At 52.3% G+C, this 20624-nt stretch overlaps 2 protein-coding genes across 2 annotated transcripts in view; both read left to right on the top strand.

Annotated features, from left to right (window-relative positions):
• Positions 1–8563, top strand: part of lman2 (lectin, mannose-binding 2) — a 9727-nt gene extending 1164 nt beyond the window's left edge. Inside the window, exons 2-9 of the mRNA XM_068740619.1 lie at positions 45–202; positions 463–569; positions 1321–1438; positions 1980–2062; positions 6892–7053; positions 7125–7239; positions 7842–7961; positions 8037–8563. Coding sequence (XP_068596720.1) covers positions 45–202; positions 463–569; positions 1321–1438; positions 1980–2062; positions 6892–7053; positions 7125–7239; positions 7842–7961; positions 8037–8197 — 1024 coding nt within the window. The 3' untranslated portion in view covers positions 8198–8563. The remainder of the gene's footprint in view (positions 1–44; positions 203–462; positions 570–1320; positions 1439–1979; positions 2063–6891; positions 7054–7124; positions 7240–7841; positions 7962–8036) is intronic.
• A 9467-nt stretch (positions 8564–18030) lies between these two features.
• fat2 (FAT atypical cadherin 2) overlaps positions 18031–20624 on the top strand; it is a 34795-nt gene continuing 32201 nt past the window's right edge. The window contains exon 1 of the mRNA XM_068740238.1: positions 18031–20624. This exon is cut by the window's right edge and continues 632 nt beyond it. Within this exon, the coding sequence (XP_068596339.1) occupies positions 18031–20624 (2594 nt within the window).

Below are 20624 nucleotides of genomic sequence, written 5' to 3'. Positions count from 1 at the left end.
TAGGGTCGGTCGTTTAATTTAACTAGTTGTTATGTGTGTTCGAGAACGTGTAATATTAACCGGGACCGCGAGCCCCGGGACCGCGAGCCCCGGGACCGCGAGCCCCGGGACCGCGAGCCCCGGGACCGCGAGCCCCGGGACGGCGAGCCCCGGGACGGCGAGCCCCGGGACGGCGAGCCCCGGGACGGCGAGCCCCGGGACCGCGAGCCCCGGGACGTTTGGAGCAGACACTGAAAGACGAGCTGAGATTCTGACTGCCGCCTCCTGTCTCCTGTCCCCTGTCCCCCTGTGTGCCGCCCCCTGTCCCCCTGTGTGCTGTCCCCTGTCCCCCTGTGTGCCGCCCCCTGTCCCCTGTGTGCCGTCCCCTGTCCCCTGTGTGCCACCCCCTGTCCCCTGTCCCCTGTGTGCCGTCTCCTGTCCCCTGTGTGCCGTCCCCTGTCCCTGTCCCCGTCTGTGGTCCAGGTGTGGGCAGCCAGTGGGACTTCTGGGGCAGCACCCTGCTGACCAGCTCCTACGTCCGTCTCACCCCCGATGAGAAGAGCAAGCAGGGATCCATCTGGAACACGGCGGTGAGGAAGGCCAATGGTCCCGCCTCCAGAGCATCGTCTTCATCACAGGAACAGACCCAATGTCCTTCCTGTTGAGATCCAGAACCATCTGGGTCAGATTAAAGGGTCCCTCGGACAGCTGTTATTGATCTATTGGTGATCAATAGCTGATCCAAGCGCTGAACCTGATGGATGTGGAGGTTGAATCATTTTGCTTCAGCGTGTCCTCCAGCGTCGAAACGTTAACCCTCTCCTGTCCCCTGTCTCCTGTCACCTGCCCCCCGTCTCCCGTCCCCCGTCCCTTGTCTCCTGTCCCCTGTCTCCTGTCTCCCGTCTCCTGTCCCCTGTCCCCCGTCCCCCGTCTCCCATCCCTTGTCTCCTGTCCCCTGTCTCCTGTCTCCCGTCTCCTGTCCCCTGTCCCCCGTCCCCTGTCCCCCGTCCCCCGTCTCCTGTCCCCCGTCCACCGTCCCCGTCTCCCGTCCCCCGTCTCCCGTCCCCTGTCTCCTGTCCCTTGTCTCCTGTCCCCTGTCTCCTGGCCCCTGTCCCCCGTCTCCCGTCCCCTGTCCCTTGTCTCCTGTCCCCTGTCTCCTGGCCCCTGTCTCCTGTCCCCCGTCTCCTGTCCCCTGTCTCCTGTCCCCCGTCCCTGTCTCCCGTCCCCCGTCCCCCGTCTCCTGTCCCCCATCCCCTGCCCCCCGTCTCCCGTCCCCCGTCCCCTGTCTCCTGTCCCCTGTCTCCTGTCCCCCGTCCCCCGTCCCCTGTCCCCTGCCTGCAGCCATGCCACCTGAAGGACTGGGAGATGCACGTCCACTTCAAGGTCCACGGCTCGGGGAAGAAGAGTCTCCATGGCGACGGTATTGCCATCTGGTACACGAAGGACCGACTGCATCCAGGTAACGCTGAGGAACCTCTGATGTCACCATGGCAACATCAGCGCGTCAACAAACCCAGCGGTGATGATTTAAACCGCGGCAACCATCCACGTCAACACCAACACTGACCTCATGCAGCCGTCCTATTGGTGGACAGAGGACAAACAGGAAGTGAGGTCGAAAGGCCCGCCCTCTGGATCACTGTCACATTCAGAACATATGAGATTTATGAGGTCTTTTTTACAGTGGAGTGTTTCTGCGGAACTTTTTGAAGTGTTTAATGAGGAACGAGTCTCACACAGACCTCAGATCAGTGTCTCACCCGGTGTCTCCGTCCTAGGGCCTGTGTTTGGGAACCAGGATCAGCCTCACGCAGACCTCAGATCAGTGTCTCACCCGGTGTCTCCGTCCTAGGGCCTGTGTTTGGGAACCAGGATCAGTCTCACACAGACCTCAGATCAGTGTCTCACCCGGTGTCTCCGTCCTAGGGCCTGTGTTTGGGAACCAGGATCAGCCTCACGCAGACCTCAGATCAGTGTCTCACCCGGTGTCTCCGTCCTAGGGCCTGTGTTTGGGAACCAGGATCAGTCTGTTGGCCTGGCTGTGTTTTTGGATTCATTTGGCAATGACCTCCATGGGATGGATGTAAGTGTGTGTGTGTGTGTGTGTGTGTGTGTGTGTGCGTGTGTGTGTGTGTGTGTGTGTGTGTCTTTTCAGGACCCGTCTTTTCCCACAATGCTCTTTTCCACGGACTGGCCGTCTTTCTAGATACTTACTCTAACGATGATGCGGCGGATGTGAGTGGCGGCATGCCGGAGCATGAAAACCACATTCACACAGTTCGTTCACACTGCAGAACCAGAACCAGAACCAGAACCAACCGGACCTACAAACACTAAAGGAGCAGTTCACCCAAAAAGGGAGTTTAATCTACTGAACTCAGTGGAAAACGATGAAGATTCATCATCTTCAAACGTCTCTGGAGGGTCACCGTGAAACTGCAGCTCTCTGCTCAACACACAAAGAAGAAAAGACTACCTTAAGAACACCCGAAGAAGAAAACGCTGCCTTAAGAACACCCGAAGAAGAAAACGCTGCCTTAAGAACACCCGAAGAAGAAAAGACTGCCTTAAAAACACACAAAGAAGAAAACGCTGCCTTAAGAACACACAAAGAAGAAAAGGCTGCCTTAAAAACACACAAAGAAGAAAAGACTGCCTTAAGAACACACAAAGAAGAAAACGCTGCCTTAAGAACACACAAAGAAGAAAAGACTGCCTTAAGAACACCCGAAGAAGAAAAGACTGCCTTAAGAACACACAAAGAAGAAAAGGCTGCCTTAAGAACACCCGAAGAAGAAAAGACTGCCTTAAGAACACACAAAGAAGAAAAGGCTGCCTTAAGAACACACAAAGAAGAAAAGGCTGCCTTAAGAACACACAAAGAAGAAAAGACTGCCTTAAAAACACACAAAGAAGAAAAGACTGCCTTAAGAACACCCGAAGAAGAAAACGCTGCCTTAAGAACACCCGAAGAAGAAAAGACTGCCTTAAGAACACACAAAGAAGAAAACGCTGCCTTAAGAACACACAAAGAAGAAAAGACTGCCTTAAGAACACACAAAGAAGAAAAGACTGCCTTAAAAACACACAAAGAAGAAAAGGCTGCCTTAAGAACACACAAAGAAGAAAAGACTGCCTTAAGAACACACAAAGAAGAAAAGACTGCCTTAAGAACACCCGAAGAAGAAAACGCTGCCTTAAGAACACCCGAAGAAGAAAAGACTGCCTTAAGAACACACAAAGAAGAAAACGCTGCCTTAAGAACACACAAAGAAGAAAAGACTGCCTTAAGAACACCCGAAGAAGAAAAGGCTGCCTTAAAAACACACAAAGAAGAAAAGGCTGCCTTAAGAACACCCGAAGAAGAAAACGCTGCCTTAAGAACACATGAAGAAGAAAAGGCTGCCTTAAGAACACACAAAGAAGAAAAGACTGCCTTAAAAACACACAAAGAAGAAAAGGCTGCCTTAAGAACACACAAAGAAGAAAAGACTGCCTTAAGAACACACAAAGAAGAAAAGACTGCCTTAAAAACACACAAAGAAGAAAAGGCTGCCTTAAGAACACACAAAGAAGAAAAGACTGCCTTAAGAACACACAAAGAAGAAAAGACTGCCTTAAGAACACCCGAAGAAGAAAAGACTGCCTTAAGAACACACAAAGAAGAAAAGACTGCCTTAAAAACACACAAAGAAGAAAAGACTGCCTTAAGAACACACAAAGAAGAAAAGACTGCCTTAAGAACACACAAAGAAGAAAAGACTGCCTTAAGAAACACCGAAGAAGAGGAGCCTGGCTCCTCTTCTTCGGTGTTTCGTCAACAGCTGCTGCTTCACTGTGAACCTCCAGATGTTGATGGACAATCGGGGCGAGGGGACGGCGAATGGACTTGGGTGAACCGTTCCTTTTCCGTCTCAATGAATTCCTCCGCCGGATGCGTCGTCCTTTACTTCCTCGTCGTCCTTTACTTCCTCATCGTCCTTTACTTCCTCGTCGTCCTTCCCATCTCTTCCCTCCGTTAACACTTCCTGAATGTGTCCTCGTGTCCTCCAGCGGTCCTTCCCCTCCGTCTCAGCTTAACGCTTCTTCCTGAATGTGTCCTCCAGCGGTCCTTCCCCTACGTCTCAGCTTAACGCTTCTTCCTGAATGTGTCCTCGTGTCCTCCAGCGGTCCTTCCCCTCCGTCTCAGCTTAACGCTTCTTCCTGAATGTGTCCTCGTGTCCTCCAGCGGTCCTTCCCCTCCGTCTCAGCTTAACGCTTCTTCCTGAATGTGTCCTCGTGTCCTCCAGCGGTCCTTCCCCTCCGTCTCAGCTTAACGCTTCTTCCTGAATGTGTCCTCGTGTCCTCCAGCGGTCCTTCCCCTACGTCTCAGCTTAACGCTTCTTCCTGAATGTGTCCTCGTGTCCTCCAGCGGTCCTTCCCCTACGTCTCAGCTTAACGCTTCTTCCTGAATGTGTCCTCGTGTCCTCCAGCGGTCCTTCCCCTACGTCTCAGCTTAACGCTTCTTCCTGAATGTGTCCTCGTGTCCTCCAGCGGTCCTTCCCCTCCGTCTCAGCTTAACGCTTCTTCCTGAATGTGTCCTCGTGTCCTCCAGCGGTCCTTCCCCTCCGTCTCAGCTTAACGCTTCTTCCTGAATGTGTCCTCGTGTCCTCCAGCGGTCCTTCCCCTCCGTCTCAGCTTAACGCTTCTTCCTGAATGTGTCCTCGTGTCCTCCAGCGGTCCTTCCCCTCCGTCTCAGCTTAACGCTTCTTCCTGAATGTGTCCTCGTGTCCTCCAGCGGTCCTTCCCCTACGTCTCAGCTTAACGCTTCTTCCTGAATGTGTCCTCGTGTCCTCCAGCGGTCCTTCCCCTCCGTCTCAGCTTAACGCTTCTTCCTGAATGTGTCCTCGTGTCCTCCAGCGGTCCTTCCCCTCCGTCTCAGCTTAACGCTTCTTCCTGAATGTGTCCTCGTGTCCTCCAGCGGTCCTTCCCCTCCGTCTCAGCTTAACGCTTCTTCCTGAATGTGTCCTCGTGTCCTCCAGCGGTCCTTCCCCTCCGTCTCAGCTTAACGCTTCTTCCTGAATGTGTCCTCGTGTCCTCCAGCGGTCCTTCCCCTCCGTCTCAGCTTAACGCTTCTTCCTGAATGTGTCCTCGTGTCCTCCAGCGGTCCTTCCCCTCCGTCTCAGCTTAACGCTTCTTCCTGAATGTGTCCTCGTGTCCTCCAGCGGTCCTTCCCCTACGTCTCAGCTTAACGCTTCTTCCTGAATGTGTCCTCGTGTCCTCCAGCGGTCCTTCCCCTACGTCTCAGCTTAACGCTTCTTCCTGAATGTGTCCTCGTGTCCTCCAGCGGTCCTTCCCCTCCGTCTCAGCTTAACGCTTCTTCCTGAATGTGTCCTCGTGTCCTCCAGCGGTCCTTCCCCTCCGTCTCAGCTTAACGCTTCTTCCTGAATGTGTCCTCGTGTCCTCCAGCGGTCCTTCCCCTACGTCTCAGCTTAACGCTTCTTCCTGAATGTGTCCTCGTGTCCTCCAGCGGTCCTTCCCCTCCGTCTCAGCTTAACGCTTCTTCCTGAATGTGTCCTCGTGTCCTCCAGCGGTCCTTGCCCTACGTCTCAGCTTAACGCTTCTTCCTGAATGTGTCCTCGTGTCCTCCAGCGGTCCTTCCCCTCCGTCTCAGCTTAACGCTTCTTCCTGAATGTGTCCTCGTGTCCTCCAGCGGTCCTTCCCCTCCGTCTCAGCTTAACGCTTCTTCCTGAATGTGTCCTCGTGTCCTCCAGCGGTCCTTCCCCTCCGTCTCAGCTTAACGCTTCTTCCTGAATGTGTCCTCGTGTCCTCCAGCGGTCCTTCCCCTCCGTCTCAGCTTAACGCTTCTTCCTGAATGTGTCCTCGTGTCCTCCAGCGGTCCTTCCCCTCCGTCTCAGCTTAACGCTTCTTCCTGAATGTGTCCTCGTGTCCTCCAGCGGTCCTTCCCCTCCGTCTCAGCTTAACGCTTCTTCCTGAATGTGTCCTCGTGTCCTCCAGCGGTCCTTCCCCTCCGTCTCAGCTTAACGCTTCTTCCTGAATGTGTCCTCGTGTCCTCCAGCGGTCCTTCCCCTCCGTCTCAGCTTAACGCTTCTTCCTGAATGTGTCCTCGTGTCCTCCAGCGGTCCTTCCCCTCCGTCTCAGCTTAACGCTTCTTCCTGAATGTGTCCTCGTGTCCTCCAGCGGTCCTTCCCCTCCGTCTCAGCTTAACGCTTCTTCCTGAACGTGTCCTCGTGTCCTCCAGCGGTCCTTCCCCTCCGTCTCAGCTTAACGCTTCTTCCTGAATGTGTCCTCGTGTCCTCCAGCGGTCCTTCCCCTCCGTCTCAGCTTAACGCTTCTTCCTGAATGTGTCCTCGTGTCCTCCAGCGGTCCTTCCCCTACGTCTCAGCTTAACGCTTCTTCCTGAATGTGTCCTCGTGTCCTCCAGCGGTCCTTCCCCTCCGTCTCAGCTTAACGCTTCTTCCTGAATGTGTCCTCGTGTCCTCCAGCGGTCCTTCCCCTCCGTCTCAGCTTAACGCTTCTTCCTGAATGTGTCCTCGTGTCCTCCAGCGGTCCTTCCCCTCCGTCTCAGCTTAACGCTTCTTCCTGAATGTGTCCTCGTGTCCTCCAGCGGTCCTTCCCCTCCGTCTCAGCTTAACGCTTCTTCCTGAATGTGTCCTCGTGTCCTCCAGCGGTCCTTCCCCTCCGTCTCAGCTTAACGCTTCTTCCTGAATGTGTCCTTGTGTCCTCCAGCGGTCCTTCCCCTCCGTCCCAGCTTAACGCTTCTTCCTGAATGTGTCCTCGTGTCCTCCAGCGGTCCTTCCCCTCCGTCTCAGCTTAACGCTTCTTCCTGAATGTGTCCTCGTGTCCTCCAGCGGTCCTTCCCCTACGTCTCAGCTTAACGCTTCTTCCTGAATGTGTCCTCGTGTCCTCCAGCGGTCCTTCCCCTACGTCTCAGCCATGGTGAACAACGGCTCCGTCAGCTACGACCACGGAAAAGATGGCCGCTCATCGGAGTTGGGCGGTTGCTCTGCCGAGATCCGGAACAGGGAGCACGACACGTACCTGGCCGTCCGCTACTCCAGAGGAAGGCTGACCGTACGTAGTCCGGGGGCCCTCTTACATCTGAGGGGGGGCTCTGGCGCTGAGCTCAGGTGTTTCTGCTGCAGGTGATGGTGGATGTGGACGACAAGAACGAGTGGAGGGAGTGCATCGACATCGGGGGCGTCCGTCTCCCCACCGGGTATTACTTTGGTGCGTCAGCAGCAACAGGAGACCTGTCAGGTGAGTGTACCTGTAACCGTACCTCCTCAGGTGAGTCTGTACCGGTAACCGTACCTCAGGTGAGTCTGTACCGGTAACCGTACCTCAGGTGAGTCTGTACCGGTAACCGTACCTCAGGTGAGTCTGTACCGGTAACCGTACCTCAGGTGAGTCTGTACCTGTAACCGTACCTCAGGTGAGTCTGTACCTGTAACCGTACCTCAGGTGAGTCTGTACCGGTAACCGTACCTCCTCAGGTGAGTCTGTACCGGTAACCGTACCTCAGGTGAGTCTGTACCTGTCACCCAACCGGTCTGTAGAAAAACCGTTGAGCTATTAATACTGATTATATTGCAATAGGTTTTTAACTGTTTATTAATATTACGATTTATTAATAATGTATTAATTAATATTTATATTTTAAGAGATCATGAATACATTTTCAATAGTTTTAATATTTCGTTATCAGTTTGAAATGATTAATTAGCTGTTAATAGTTTGTTAAATCAGTAAACTGTGAATAGAACATTTACATTATTAAAGTGTTACTCTCGTTCGCTGCGTTTTGGTCGGAGGAGGCTTCATGATGACATCACGATGACATCACGATGTCGTGTTTCCAGATAACCACGACATCGTTTCCATGAAGCTGTACCAGCTGATGGTGGAACACCCCCCCGAGGAGGAGAGCCAGGACTGGACCAAGATCCAGCCCAGCGTCAGCCTCCTCAAGCCCCCCAAAGGTAGGGGACGGCGTGTTTGAAGTCACGCGTTGCCACGGAAACACCCACATCCGGTCTGACTCTCTTTCCTCTCAGACAACGTGGACGATCCAACGGGAAACTTCCGAGGAACGCCGCTGACGGGCTGGAAGGTCTTCCTGCTGCTGCTGTGCGCCCTGCTGGGCATCGTGGTGTGTGCCGTGGTGGGGGCCGTGGTGTTCCAGAAGAGACAGGAGCGGAACAAGAGGTTCTACTGAGGGGGGGGGGGTTCTCCAAAGACTGTACAGGTGTTCATAGCGCTGCGTCGGGGGCTGCCGTTGATTGGTCAGCGAGAACGAGCAGAACTGTGATTGGTGCTGCTTCTGTTCTGTGTGTAGGGGGGGGCGTATCCGGGGGCGTATCCGGGGGCGTCTCTACGGGGACGTCTCTACGGGGACGTCTCCGGGGGCGTCTCTACGGGGACGTCTCCGGGGGCGTCTCTATGGGGGGCGTCTCCGGGGACGTCTCTGGGGACGTCTCTGGGGGCGTCTCTGGGGACGTCTCCGGGGCGACTCCGGGGGCGTCTCTACGGGGGGCGTCTCCGGGGACGTCTCTACGGGGACGTCTCCGGGGGCATCTCTACGGGGGGCGTCTCTGGGGACGTCTCTGGGGACGTCTCTGGGGGCGTCTCTGGGGGCGTCTCTGGGGGCGTCTCTGGGGGCGTCTCTGGGGGCGTCTCTGGGGGCGTCTCTGGGGACGTCTCCGGGGCGACTCCGGGGGCGTCTCCGATGCCGCTAAATGGAACTTTAGGTTTTTGTCTTCCAGGCTTTGTTTGTGCTCAAAATGACGTGGGTGAGCTTCAGGCTCCTCCCCTGCAACAAAGGACCAATCCTGTGCCGCCTGCTTAAGTGATGAATAGCTGAAGTGGACGGTGTTTAAGTTCTGTACCGCTGCAGCTAACGTTAGCATGTCTACAACCAGCGCCAACCGCTTGACATGGTCAAGCTAGTCAGAGAAGCTGTGATTACACACGTCTCTGCTGTCCTGGCTAATGTTGGCTAGTTCCAGTTATCGTAGCTAACATTAGCTAATTGCAAACATTAAAACAATGAGTGATGAAACATGACATCATGTAATAAATTAGGTTATTGTTGGTGATAGCTGAGTTTGTTCACTTGTCTTCATGATGTTAGCTTAGCATTTTCATTAACCTCAATACAGCTAGCCACTGACTCGCTCAACTTCCTTAGCAACATGCTAACTTTCAGTTAACCAGTCTTAGATTTTTCATTTGTCTGAAACCCGAAGATGAAAAAATTACATTAACGATGTACTATTTACAGGAAATACTGCAGTATTCAATCACTGTAGTAGTAACAACATGACAGGCAGGTGGGGGCGCCATTTCTTATTCTCTGGAGGAGGTAGCCTCATTGCTGCTAGCTGGGTTAGCATGAAGAGCACCCCCTCCAGAATCAGAACATAAGCCACTGATTAAGTTCTGTTTGCTTTTTTCTAATTTCCCAGAATCCTCTGCTCTTACTCCTAGAAATGCTTCCTGTCGCTGACTCAGCGTTTTGTGGTTCTGTGGTCTTCCTCGCAGACGATGAATTAAAGTGATGAAGAAAAGTTTTCAGTGTTTGTTTAGTTTCCTGATCAGACTGCCGACCCCTCGGAGACAAGAAACCTCAGACTCTACTACTAAAACACCAGTACTACTGCTCTCTGAGTATTACCACTAGTAGCAATATTCCTGCTTCTACAAGTATTACCACTATTAGTAGTGCTGGTATTACTGTTACCGCTCATATTACTACTGGTAGTAGTACTGATCGTGCTTCCACTAGTCTTACCAACAGTATTACTACTCCTAATACTAGTACTACCACGAGTAGTACTGCTATTAGTGTATAAAATGCAACATTATTGAACACTTAAGAAATTGTTTAATTTTATATCCACCTGTCCGTCTGTCCGTCTTTCGGACATCTCGTCTCCGGCTGCTTCATCCCGACTTCCGGGTCACTTCCGGGTCGCTTCCGGGTCACTTCCGGGTCACTTCCGGGTGCGTTGCCGGAGCCTATCCCAGCGGATACTGCCATAATCAATTTGTTTATATTTCTGTGGGAACATTAGAACTAATGAATGTTTCGTTTTCATCGTGTTTACCCCCTTGTTGCTGTGAGGCTGAGTCGACAAGGTCAAAGGTCGCGGCTGCTTCTCTCCTCCTTATGGTATCCCTCCACCATCTCTTGGACTCAAACCCTGAGGCGGGTCGACACAGGATCGATGAAACATCCCATAATTAATTAACTTCCTTTCGTCGGTAAAATGGACGGACGAGTCTCGAGTCGCCAGAGGACAGAAACAGGAAGTCAGAAACAGGAAGTCAGGGTCTTTTAAAGGATCAGAACAAGTCAAATTAAACTTTATTGTCATGCAACTGTAGCAGTGGTACAGGCAAAGCGTGTGTGTGTGTGTGTGTGTGTGTGCGTGTGTGTGTGTGCGTGTGTGTGTGTGTGTGTGTGTGTGTGCGTGCGTGCGCGCTCTCATGCCGTCCTCCGATTGGTCCCTCCTCCTGCTCCACCTCTGATCATGTGACCTGATGGACCATCTGTCTCTATTCTGGTGCCCGGCCCCCTCCGGGTTCGAGTCCTGCTGGTTCGACTTTGTTCCGTTCATTTACCTGTCGACCAATCAGAAGCCATTAAAACAATAGAGACAAGTTTGAAACACCTGAAAAAGAAGGAGATGAGATCTAGTCTCTTCTTCCTCAGGTGTTTTAAACTAGTCTCTTCTTCAGGTGTTTTAAACTAGTCTCTTCTTCAGGTGTTTTAAACTAGTCTCTTCTTCCTTCCTTGACATGTGGTCCCTCATTTGCATATCGCTGAGTCATCAGTGTGTGAACTCCTCCTCTTACCTGCTGCCCTTTGCTCTACTTTACCTGAGGAGGGATCTGTCCCAGCACGCCTCCGTCTGTCCTCATTCCTCCGCGCCGTGTCTTCTGCAGGAAGAGAAGGTGATTGACGATGATTGACGATGATGATGATGAATATATTTATTAGATAGAATGTTAGAGTACAAGTACAGTCACACAGTAGCATGTATTACAGTACAAGTACAGTCACACGGTAGCATGTATTACAGTACAAGTACAGTCACACAGTAGCATGTATTACAGTACAAGTACAGTCACACAGTAGCATGTATTACAGTACAAGTACAGTCACACAGTAGCATGTATTACAGTACAAGTACAGTCACACAGTAGCATGTATTACAGTACAAGTACAGTCACACAGTAGCATGTATTACAGTACAAGTACAGTCACACAGTAGCATGTATTACAGTACAAGTACAGTCACACATCCTGTCTCAGAGGAGCATTTCTTGTTTCCGTTGAAAGTCCTTCGTACATAAATCATCCACAATTAACAATACAAATAAAAATAAAACCAATATTCAATAACTCAATTGATGCAACGTAACATTAGAAAAACAAAAATAAAATGTTTTTACACCGCCAGTGCAAACTAACAATTAATCTAAAATAAATTACACCACTGATGCAAAATGACAATAAATAACTTACATAAATTACAATAAATTACTAAAGCAATTAATACGTGCAACATAGGTGGACAACATAGGTGACGACTGATCGATAAGCAGCACGGAACTGAAGTCTTGCTCTCACCTGCTGTCAGCCTGTGAGTCAGGTGAGGTGGGGGCGGTGTCCTCCGACCCGGCGAGAAGTGAACCTGTGGAGGAACCCAATCGGGTCCAGCCGGAGACGCATGGGGACAGGCCACACCCCCACTGATGGAGGATCCCGCCCCCTCTGTTTAAAGTGTGCGTGTGTCTCTCTCTCTGGGTCACATGACCCGGGAGATTACCTGTGGAGGCTCCGCCCCCTGCTGTTTGACTGATGAACCCAAATTAGAAATGGTTCTGCTCATTGTTGAACGTGCTCCACGTGTTTGGACCCGGTTCTGCTGGTTCTGATGACCCGTCCGGTCTGCTGTCCAGTTTAGTGAAAGCATCATTTGAATATTAATCAGATGACCTTGTCGTTTGTGGGTGTGTCCCTTCTGAGGAGGAGGAGGGGGCGGCGGCCTCCTGAGCGGCTCCTCAGGCCGGTGGCCCGATGCCCACCTTCTGTCGGTGTTTATTTGTGGAGCAGACCTCCTCCTCGCTCTTCGTCTGCCACACCCTCCTCCTCTTCCTCTCTGTCGCCTCCATGCACCTCATGAAACCATTGCCCCCCCCCCCCCCCCCTGTGTTCTCTCTCTCTCTCTACCTGGACCTGGGCCTGGAGCCTCAGGGAGGCTCCGGTCTCCTCCTGTTCCACTTTAAAAGGACGTTTCATGTATAGAACACGCTTAGGACACGCTTAGGACACATTTAGGACACGCTTAGGACACGCTTAGAACACGCTTAGGACACGCTTAGAACACGCTTAGGACACGCTTAGGACACATTTAGGACACGCTTAGGACACGCTTAGAACACGCTTAGGACACGCTTAGGACACATTTAGGACACGCTTAGGACACGCTTAGAACACGCTTAGGACACGCTTAGGACACGCTTAGGACACATTTAGGACACGCTTAGGACACGCTTAGAACACGCTTAGGACACGCTTAGGACACGCTTAGAACACGCTTAGGACACGCTTAGGACACGCTTAGGACACGCTTAGGACACATTTAGGACACGCTTAGGACACGCTTAGAACACGCTTAGGACACGCTTAGGACACGCTTAGGACACATTTAGGACACGCTTAGGACACGCTTAGAACACGCTTAGGACACGCTTAGGACACGCTTAGAACACGCTTAGGACACGCTTAGGACACGCTTAGGACACGCTTAGAACACGCTTAGAACACGCTTAGGACACGCTTAGGACACGCTTAGGACATGTTTAGGACACGCTTAGAACACGTTTAGAACACGCTTAGGACACGCTTAGGACACGCTTAGAACACGCTTAGAACACGCTTAGGACACGTTTAGGACACGCTTAGGACACGCTTAGTACACGCTTAGGACACACTTAGGACACGCTTAGGACACGCTTAGGACATGTTTAGGACACGCTTAGAACACGTTTAGAACACGCTTAGGACACGCTTAGGACACGCTTAGGACACGCTTAGGACACGCTTAGAACATGCTTTGAACACGCTTAGGACACACTTAGAACATGTTTAGGACACGCTTAGGACACGCTTAGAACACGCTTAGGACACGTTTAGGACATGCTTAGGACACGCTTAGGACACACTTAGAACATGTTTAGGACACGCTTAGAACACGCTTAGAACACGCTTAGAACACGCTTAGAACACATTTAGAACACGCTTAGAACACGCTTAGAACACGCTGTACCTGTGTAGTCTATGCACACCTGGACGCTTTCATTGTTGCTGACTCTATCAAGTAAATCCAGGTAAAGGGGCGGAGTCAGGGCTGCAGACCCGGGTCAGCGGGTCGATCCAGGTTCTACAGAAGGTTCTGATGGTGGAACCTGAAGACAGGAGCTGCAGAAGGAGAGGAGCTGCTGGTCCTGTTTGTACCGCACACACCGACCGGTGTATGTGTGTGCGTATGTGTGTGTGTGTGTGTGTGTGTGTGTGTGTGTGTGTGTGCGTGTGTGTGTGTGTGGGGGGGGTGTGTGTGTGCGTGTGTGCGTGTGTGCGTGTGGGTGTGGGTGTGCGTGCGTGTGCGTGCGTGTGTGTGTGTGTGTGTGTGCGTGTGTGTGTGCGCGTGTGCGTGTGTGTGTGCGTGTGGGTGTGGGTGTGGGTGTGCGTGTGGGTGTGTGTGCGTGTGCGTGCGTGTGTGTGTGTGTGTGTGTGTGCGTGTGTGTGTGTGTGTGTGTGCGCGTGTGCGTGTGTGTGTGTGTGTGTGTGCGTGTGTGTGTGCGCGTGTGTGTGTGTGTGTGCGTGTGCGTGTGGGTGTATGTGTGTGTGTGTGCGTGTGTGCGTGTGGGTGTGTGTGGGGGGGTGTGTGTGTGCGTGTGGGTGTGGGTGTGTGTGTGTGTGTGGGTGTGGGTGTGCGTGTGGGTGTGTGTGCGTGTGTGTGCGTGTGGGTGTGGGTGTGTGTGTGTGTGCGTGTGCGTGTGTTTTGTTGTCTTCTTTTATTTGACTACATTCGTCTCTTAAATCAGAAAGTTGAAAATCTCAAAGTTGTTTTGCAGCGTTTTTATAACCTGGTTAAAGGGGCGGAGTCAGATTTTACCTTCTCTGTGTGGTTTTGGAACAAGTGAAATCTAGTTTTAATTTTTCTTTCATCCGATTGTTTTTTAATCGTTTTGTGAATTTCTGGATCCTGGGCTCGGTTCTGGCCGAGACCCAAAGGGCCGAGCCCCCAGGCAGGAGGTGGGGGAGGTGGGGGAGGAGAAGGAGGAGAAGGAGGAGTGTGTGTCTGCGCCAGGGAGGAGGGGCTGAGTGGAGAGGAGCTGAGGACTCTCATTCTGCTTCAGACCTGTGAAGTTAGCGGACCTGAATGGGAGGACTGGGGGCCCGGCTGCCGGTCCGGAGAGGCCCCGAGGAGCCACCACACCGGAGGAGAGGTGAGTGTTCAGGCTGAAGGGAGGAGGGAGGAGGGAGGAGGCGGGGCTCCCGGAGGTCAACCCATGCACCTCCTTTCACCCGGACTCCTCCGGAGTGAGACGAGATCCGACTCGTGGGTTTTAAACCCAACGGTTCTGTTCCTAGACATGAAGAGGAGGTCAGGTTCTGACCCGGAAGGACTCCTCAGGTGTGACTGGACCTGTCAGAACACCCGCCTGATGGCGGATTCAATCTGCTAAGTTTGAATCCGGTCCGGGATGAAGCCAGGATTCAAGCCGAGGGTCACATGACCACGGCGTGTAGCGAGCGTCTGTTCATCTTCTTCTCATTGGCTGCATGAGGATGACATCAGAGAGGGCGTTTCATGAGGGGGGGGGGGCAGCAGGGACCATTTAAGGGTGTTCATTGATGACAGCTGATTGACAGGAAGTCCAGACCCTGCCTTAAAGGAGTTTTCCCATCATGCAACAGGGCCGTTACCTTTATTGGCTCATTCATCACCTCGTGTGATTACCACTAGATAAACTTCGGGGGGGGGGGGGGTCAGATGCACCCTAACCTGCAACAGAAGGGGCCCCTTTCCATCCTATCCAGGCTAAGCTAACAGGCTAACAGCTGAAACCCTGGGGGGGGGGGGGGGTCAGTGTGAGGGGCGGCGACATGCTTGACCTGCGGAGCCTTACCTGACCCCCTAAGCCTAGGGTCACGCCCCCCCCCCCCCCTAGCATCCCCCAACAACAAGGTCCGGGTGGAGGCTGCACCCCCACCACGAACCCTTCTAGAGGTGGGTGTGTTGTGACCCCACCCTAAACGTCACATGACCCTCCTCCCCTCCTCCAATGAGGAAGCGGAGCCACAGATTTGGACTGCAGTCATGGCGATCAGTCACCACAAAGAGTTGATCGATTATTGATCGCTTCTCTCAGCCCCCATGACCTTGGATCGGCCGGACCCAGTCAGGACGGCGTCCTGGTTCCGGGTCTACGCTGTTCTGTCACTAGATGGCCTGCGGAGCTCTGCAGGGTTGCGTCCTGGGGCCACTGCTAAACCTTAGATTAACCTAAAGAGGTCATAACCGGCGGTCTAACCAGGTAGTTACTAGACCACCTGAGTCCAGGACAAATGATTAGCTTAGCATTGTAGCTAGCACCAGCCTGCCCATTGTTTCGTTTATATAAAGTTTATCTCGTCTTTCCATCGCTAGCTAACATGGCTAACGGTGTCGGTTCAGATCCTCAACAAAGGCTTCATAGAAGAACCGGCGCTCCATTACAGGAGGCGGAGCCTGATCAGCTGATTCTGCATCCATCGGGCCTGACCGGGCCCGTTGAGCTCTGCTAGCTATCTCTGCCATCCCATAATGAAATGCCCCGGAGCGCCTGCAGGTTGGCAGCCGACGCTTCTGTGACTCAACAAGTTTATGACGTTCAGAACCTCTGAGACGGGTCGGGACCCGAGTCCGTATGGATCCCGCTCTGTCTGTGTGTGTGTGACTTTAAGGACCAGTCAGAACCCCCACAGTCCCCCAGACCGGTTCCTGAGGCTGAACCGGTCCCGGTACTGAACACCATACGTGTGTGTGCAGGTTGGAACGCACGTGTGTGTTCACGACCAATCAGAAACCTGCAAGCCCACTTGGGCGGCTCCACGGGTCCGGCCTACAAACGGATCATGTGATCCCAAACTCCGAGAGTTCTGGACCTCCTCTCAAACCCGTCCTAAATCCAGGTTTACATTGTGAGAATGGAAGAGCACTGGTTTCACTGGTTTCAACATTAAACTGGTTTAATGGCTGTTTGTACTGGTTTCAACATTAAACTGGTTTAATGGCTGTTTATACTGGTTTCAACATTAAACTGGTTTAATGGCTGTTTACACTGGTTTCAACATTAAACTGGTTTAATGGCTGTTTACACTGGTTTTAACATTAAACTGGTTTAATGGCTGTTTGTACTGGTTTCAACATTAAACTGGTTTAATGGCTGTTTACACTGGTTTTAACATTAAACTGGTTTAATGGCTGTTTGTACTGGTTTCAACATTAAACTGGTTTAATGGCTGTTTACACTGGTTTCAACATTAAACTGGTTTAATGGCTGTTTACACTGGTTTCAACATTAAACTGGTTTAATGGCTGTTTACACTGGTTTCAACATTAAACTGGTTTAATGGCTGTTTACACTGGTTTCAACATTAAACTGGTTTAATGGCTGTTTATACTGGTTTCAACATTAAACTGGTTTAATGGCTGTTTATACTGGTTTCAACATTAAACTGGTTTAATGGCTGTTTATACTGGTTTCAACATTAAACTGGTTTAATGGCTGTTTACACTGGTTTCAACATTAAACTGGTTTAATGGCTGTTTACATTGGCTTTACATTGGAGGCCGTACTCTCTGCCCCGGCCGGTGGCGGTCCAGCCGTCCAATCAGGCGTTGTCTGTCTTCAGCTGAGGATGGTTGGACGTATCTGAGATCCACAGGAAGTCCTTCAGGTTCTGAAGTGTGTGCGGGTTCTGGAGGGCCCAGCTCCGTTGCTTAATGATGCCATTCCAATCCGCTGATGAAGCTGATACCGTCCCAGTGAACCCGAGCATCCAAATCTGATTGGCCCGACGAGATAAGCCCCCTATTCCGGTCACCCTCCACTGAGCCCCCAGCGCCCTGCAGTCTCCCTGGAGACGCCCTCAGGTGTACGATAACGTGCAAAGCCTTCAGGTCGATCAGACTGTCTGTGCTGACGGGTCCGGGTTCACGCTGAACCTGGAGCTTCCCCTCTGGGGGCCTCTGCTCATCACCATAGCTCATGTTCTGTAGTTCTGGGTTTGTTTAAAGGGTCCACTTGCAGGAACCGATCCATCAGCCAGACCCAAACTCACGGAGCTGATCTATAAATGAGCTCTGAATGGGTTGGAAAGAGATTTAAAGAGTTAGCTTAGCCATGGATGCTAATAATCCCAGAATGGCGTCAGTTATCAGAGCTTGAACGCCAGACACACGCAGCAGATCAAGATGGAGATCAGGTTGGAGGCGGAGCTCGGGAACGTCGGCGCCGGAAAGAAACGAAACATGAAAAAGAAATGCTTCAAGCTTTTCCCTTTCGTGCTGAAGAGCATTCCGGCCTGCAGACTGAATGAAGGAATGTAAATATCCCTGTTTCCATGGTAACATGTTGATGGGATGTAGTTGTTGCGTACCGTACATTTCCTGCGTCTCTCCTTCCGGATCCAATCCTGTGGTTGGATGCAGCTCAGTCTGGTAGACGTACGGTATCAGAACCGAACCCGCCATGTGGGAGGCCCGGTAGGAACCCGACGTGAAGCGGTTAGCTGCTGCCTGTAGAGAAGGCCCCTCAGGTCCAGAAGCGCTGGGGCATGCTGGGGCATGCTGGGACATGCCTCCCCTGTATGTTCTGGTCCATTTGTAAAGCTCAGGGTAATAATTGCTCTTTTTGAAGGTAGAGTTTCAGGTGCCCTCCTCTGTGTCTGTTTTCACAGGTCTGAGCATCTTCACCAAGGAACTAGAGATGGCAGCTCTTGGAACATTTCTCCTAACTTTAGCAGCAGCCTTCCCACAAGTGTCAAAATGTCAGGGAGGACTAGGAACAGAAAAAGAGGGCACACCGCTGAGGTTCACCCACCCTCTCTACAACGCCACCATCAAAGAGAACTCGGCTCCGAGGACCTACCTTGAGACGCCGGTGAAGATGGGCATCCAAGTGACGGATCTGTTTTGGGAAATCAACTATCGCGTTGTCTCAGGAGACGACGACGATCTTTTCCAAGCAGAGGCTCTTAAAGTCGGAGATTTCTGTTTCCTCAGGATCAAAACTCGCAGCAGTAACTCCGCCCTCCTCAACAGGGAGGTCAGAGACACCTATACGCTCACGGTAGAGGGGACGGAAAATACCTTTGACTTCCAGGCAAAGACCAGGGTGTTAGTCCAGGTACTAGACACCAACGACCTAAAGCCTCTTTTCTACCCTGCTTCCTACAGCGTGGCCATCAGTGAGGATACCCGAGTCCAGTCCAGTGTGGTCCGGGTCAGCGCCACAGACGCTGACCTCGGGACCAACGCTGACTTTTATTACTTGTTCACCAGCAGAGATCACCCTTTCATTGTTGACCCGTTCACAGGTACGGTCAGCCTCGCCAAGAAGCTCAACCACACCCGCACAGACAGGTACGACCTCACGGTCTTAGCAGAGGACAGGACAAAGAAGATATCTGGTTTTCAAAAATTTGGTAATGTCGCCAAGGTTACAGTAAATGTACTAAAGTTGTCCAAGGGGGCTCCAAGTATCGCTCCCCTCCCAAGAGCAGCACTCTCTGCAGACGGAAAGGTGGCTATCGATGTCCACGTGGAGGCCGGAGCTAAGCCTGTGGAATCCCTTCACATTGTGGGAGGAGATCCCCACAGGTGTTTTGAGGTGATCCCTTCACAGGGCAGACACTTCCAAGTTATCTCCACAAAGAAGATTAACTGGTCTGAAAACCCTCTGGGACTGAATCTGTCCCTGCAAGCCAAAGACAGGAGCGTCCCAGGTCTCGTCTCTCCAGTGGCACAAATCCACGTCCCGCCCGCTCACTATGGTCTGCTGGCATTTTTGGAAGACAGCTACATTATCGCCCTGAGCGAGTTTTCTCCTCCTAAAACTCACGTTGGGAAGGTTGATACCACACCTGTACCGTATGCTGTTACCTTTAGCATCAGAAATAATCCAGACAGCGTGAAATTCAAGATCAACCCCAAAACCGGAATCATACTTACGACAGAGAAACTTGACTATGGCGTGAAGAAGCGTTACGAGTTTCAAGTCGTGGCCAATCACGGCGAGGCCGAGACTCGTATTGTAGTTGAGCTCACGGATGAAAATAACAACAGCCCGCGGTTCAGCCACGCCTCCTACGACGCCACGCTGGATGAGAACGCCCCCGTCGGCAGCAGCGTTGTGACGGTAGCCGCTACGGACAAAGACGAAGGCGAGAACGGCTTCGTCACTTACGCCATCGTCAACTCAGGCGCCTTCCCTTTCACCATAGAGCCATTCACAGGTGTCATCTCCACTTCTGAACACCTGGACTACGAGCTCATGAAACGGCGCTATCACCTGAGAGTTTGGGCCTCAGACAGCGGCAGGCCTTTCAGTCAGGTCAGCGAATGCCCCGTGACGATAACCCTGAACAACATCAACGATAACGTCCCACTGTTCGAGAGGGTGGGCTGCAACACAACCGTACCTGCGGATTTACCTGTGGGGCAGGTGATTGCCCAACTGTCAGCCATCGATTCAGACGAGCTGCGGCAGCTCCGGTACATGATCGAATCAGGAAACGAGCTCCGTGTGTTTGGAGTCGATCCGGCGTCGGGAGCCATCACCCTGAACAAACCGGTTCCTCCGCTCGAAGGCTCGTTCACGTTGAGCGTCGTCGCCACCGATGGGCAACACCGCTCCGAAGCTTCCGTCGTCAGGGTAACCGTCACCAACAGAGGCCATGATGCAACGGTCAGCTGCCAGGAAACAGGCGTTTTGAGGAAACTGACTGATAAACTGATCGAGTCCATCAAGCCCGGTTCAACCGATCTGGAAGACGACACTTTCTCTGAGGATTACGTCACCAACAGACACGCCCCCAGGTTCCACCTGAGCACCCCGGGTTCTGTCGACCTCTTTGAGAACCATCGACTGAATTCCACCATCGTTCAGATCAAGGCGTCGGACGCTGACGGCGGATTCAATGGTATGCTGGTGTACGCCCTCTCAGGGGGGGACGAGGACGACTGCTTCTCCATCGATACCTTCTCCGGCGACCTTCGGTTAGCTTGTCCGTTAGACAGGGAGCGTAGCGAGTTCTCCATCCTGAACGTCACCGTGTCTGATCTGGGAACGCCACAAACCTCAGCGTGGAAACTTGTTGCGGTGAACGTCAAAGACGTCAACGACAACGCTCCTGCTTTCGGTCGGCACAGACACGTGGTCCGGGTGCCTGAAGACACGCCGGTGGATTCCCTCGTCTTTACGGCTGCTGCGGTCGACCTGGACGCAGACGCGAGCGTCCAGTACTCTCTGCTGACGTCCACTGATCTGTTCGGAATCGACGACGTTACCGGCGAGGTGAC

This window comes from Brachionichthys hirsutus, chromosome 6 (assembly GCF_040956055.1).
Source record: "Brachionichthys hirsutus isolate HB-005 chromosome 6, CSIRO-AGI_Bhir_v1, whole genome shotgun sequence".
NCBI lineage: Eukaryota > Metazoa > Chordata > Actinopteri > Lophiiformes > Brachionichthyidae > Brachionichthys > Brachionichthys hirsutus.
Note: the sequence above shows the minus strand (reverse complement) of the source record. Positions and strands in the feature narration are given on the sequence as shown.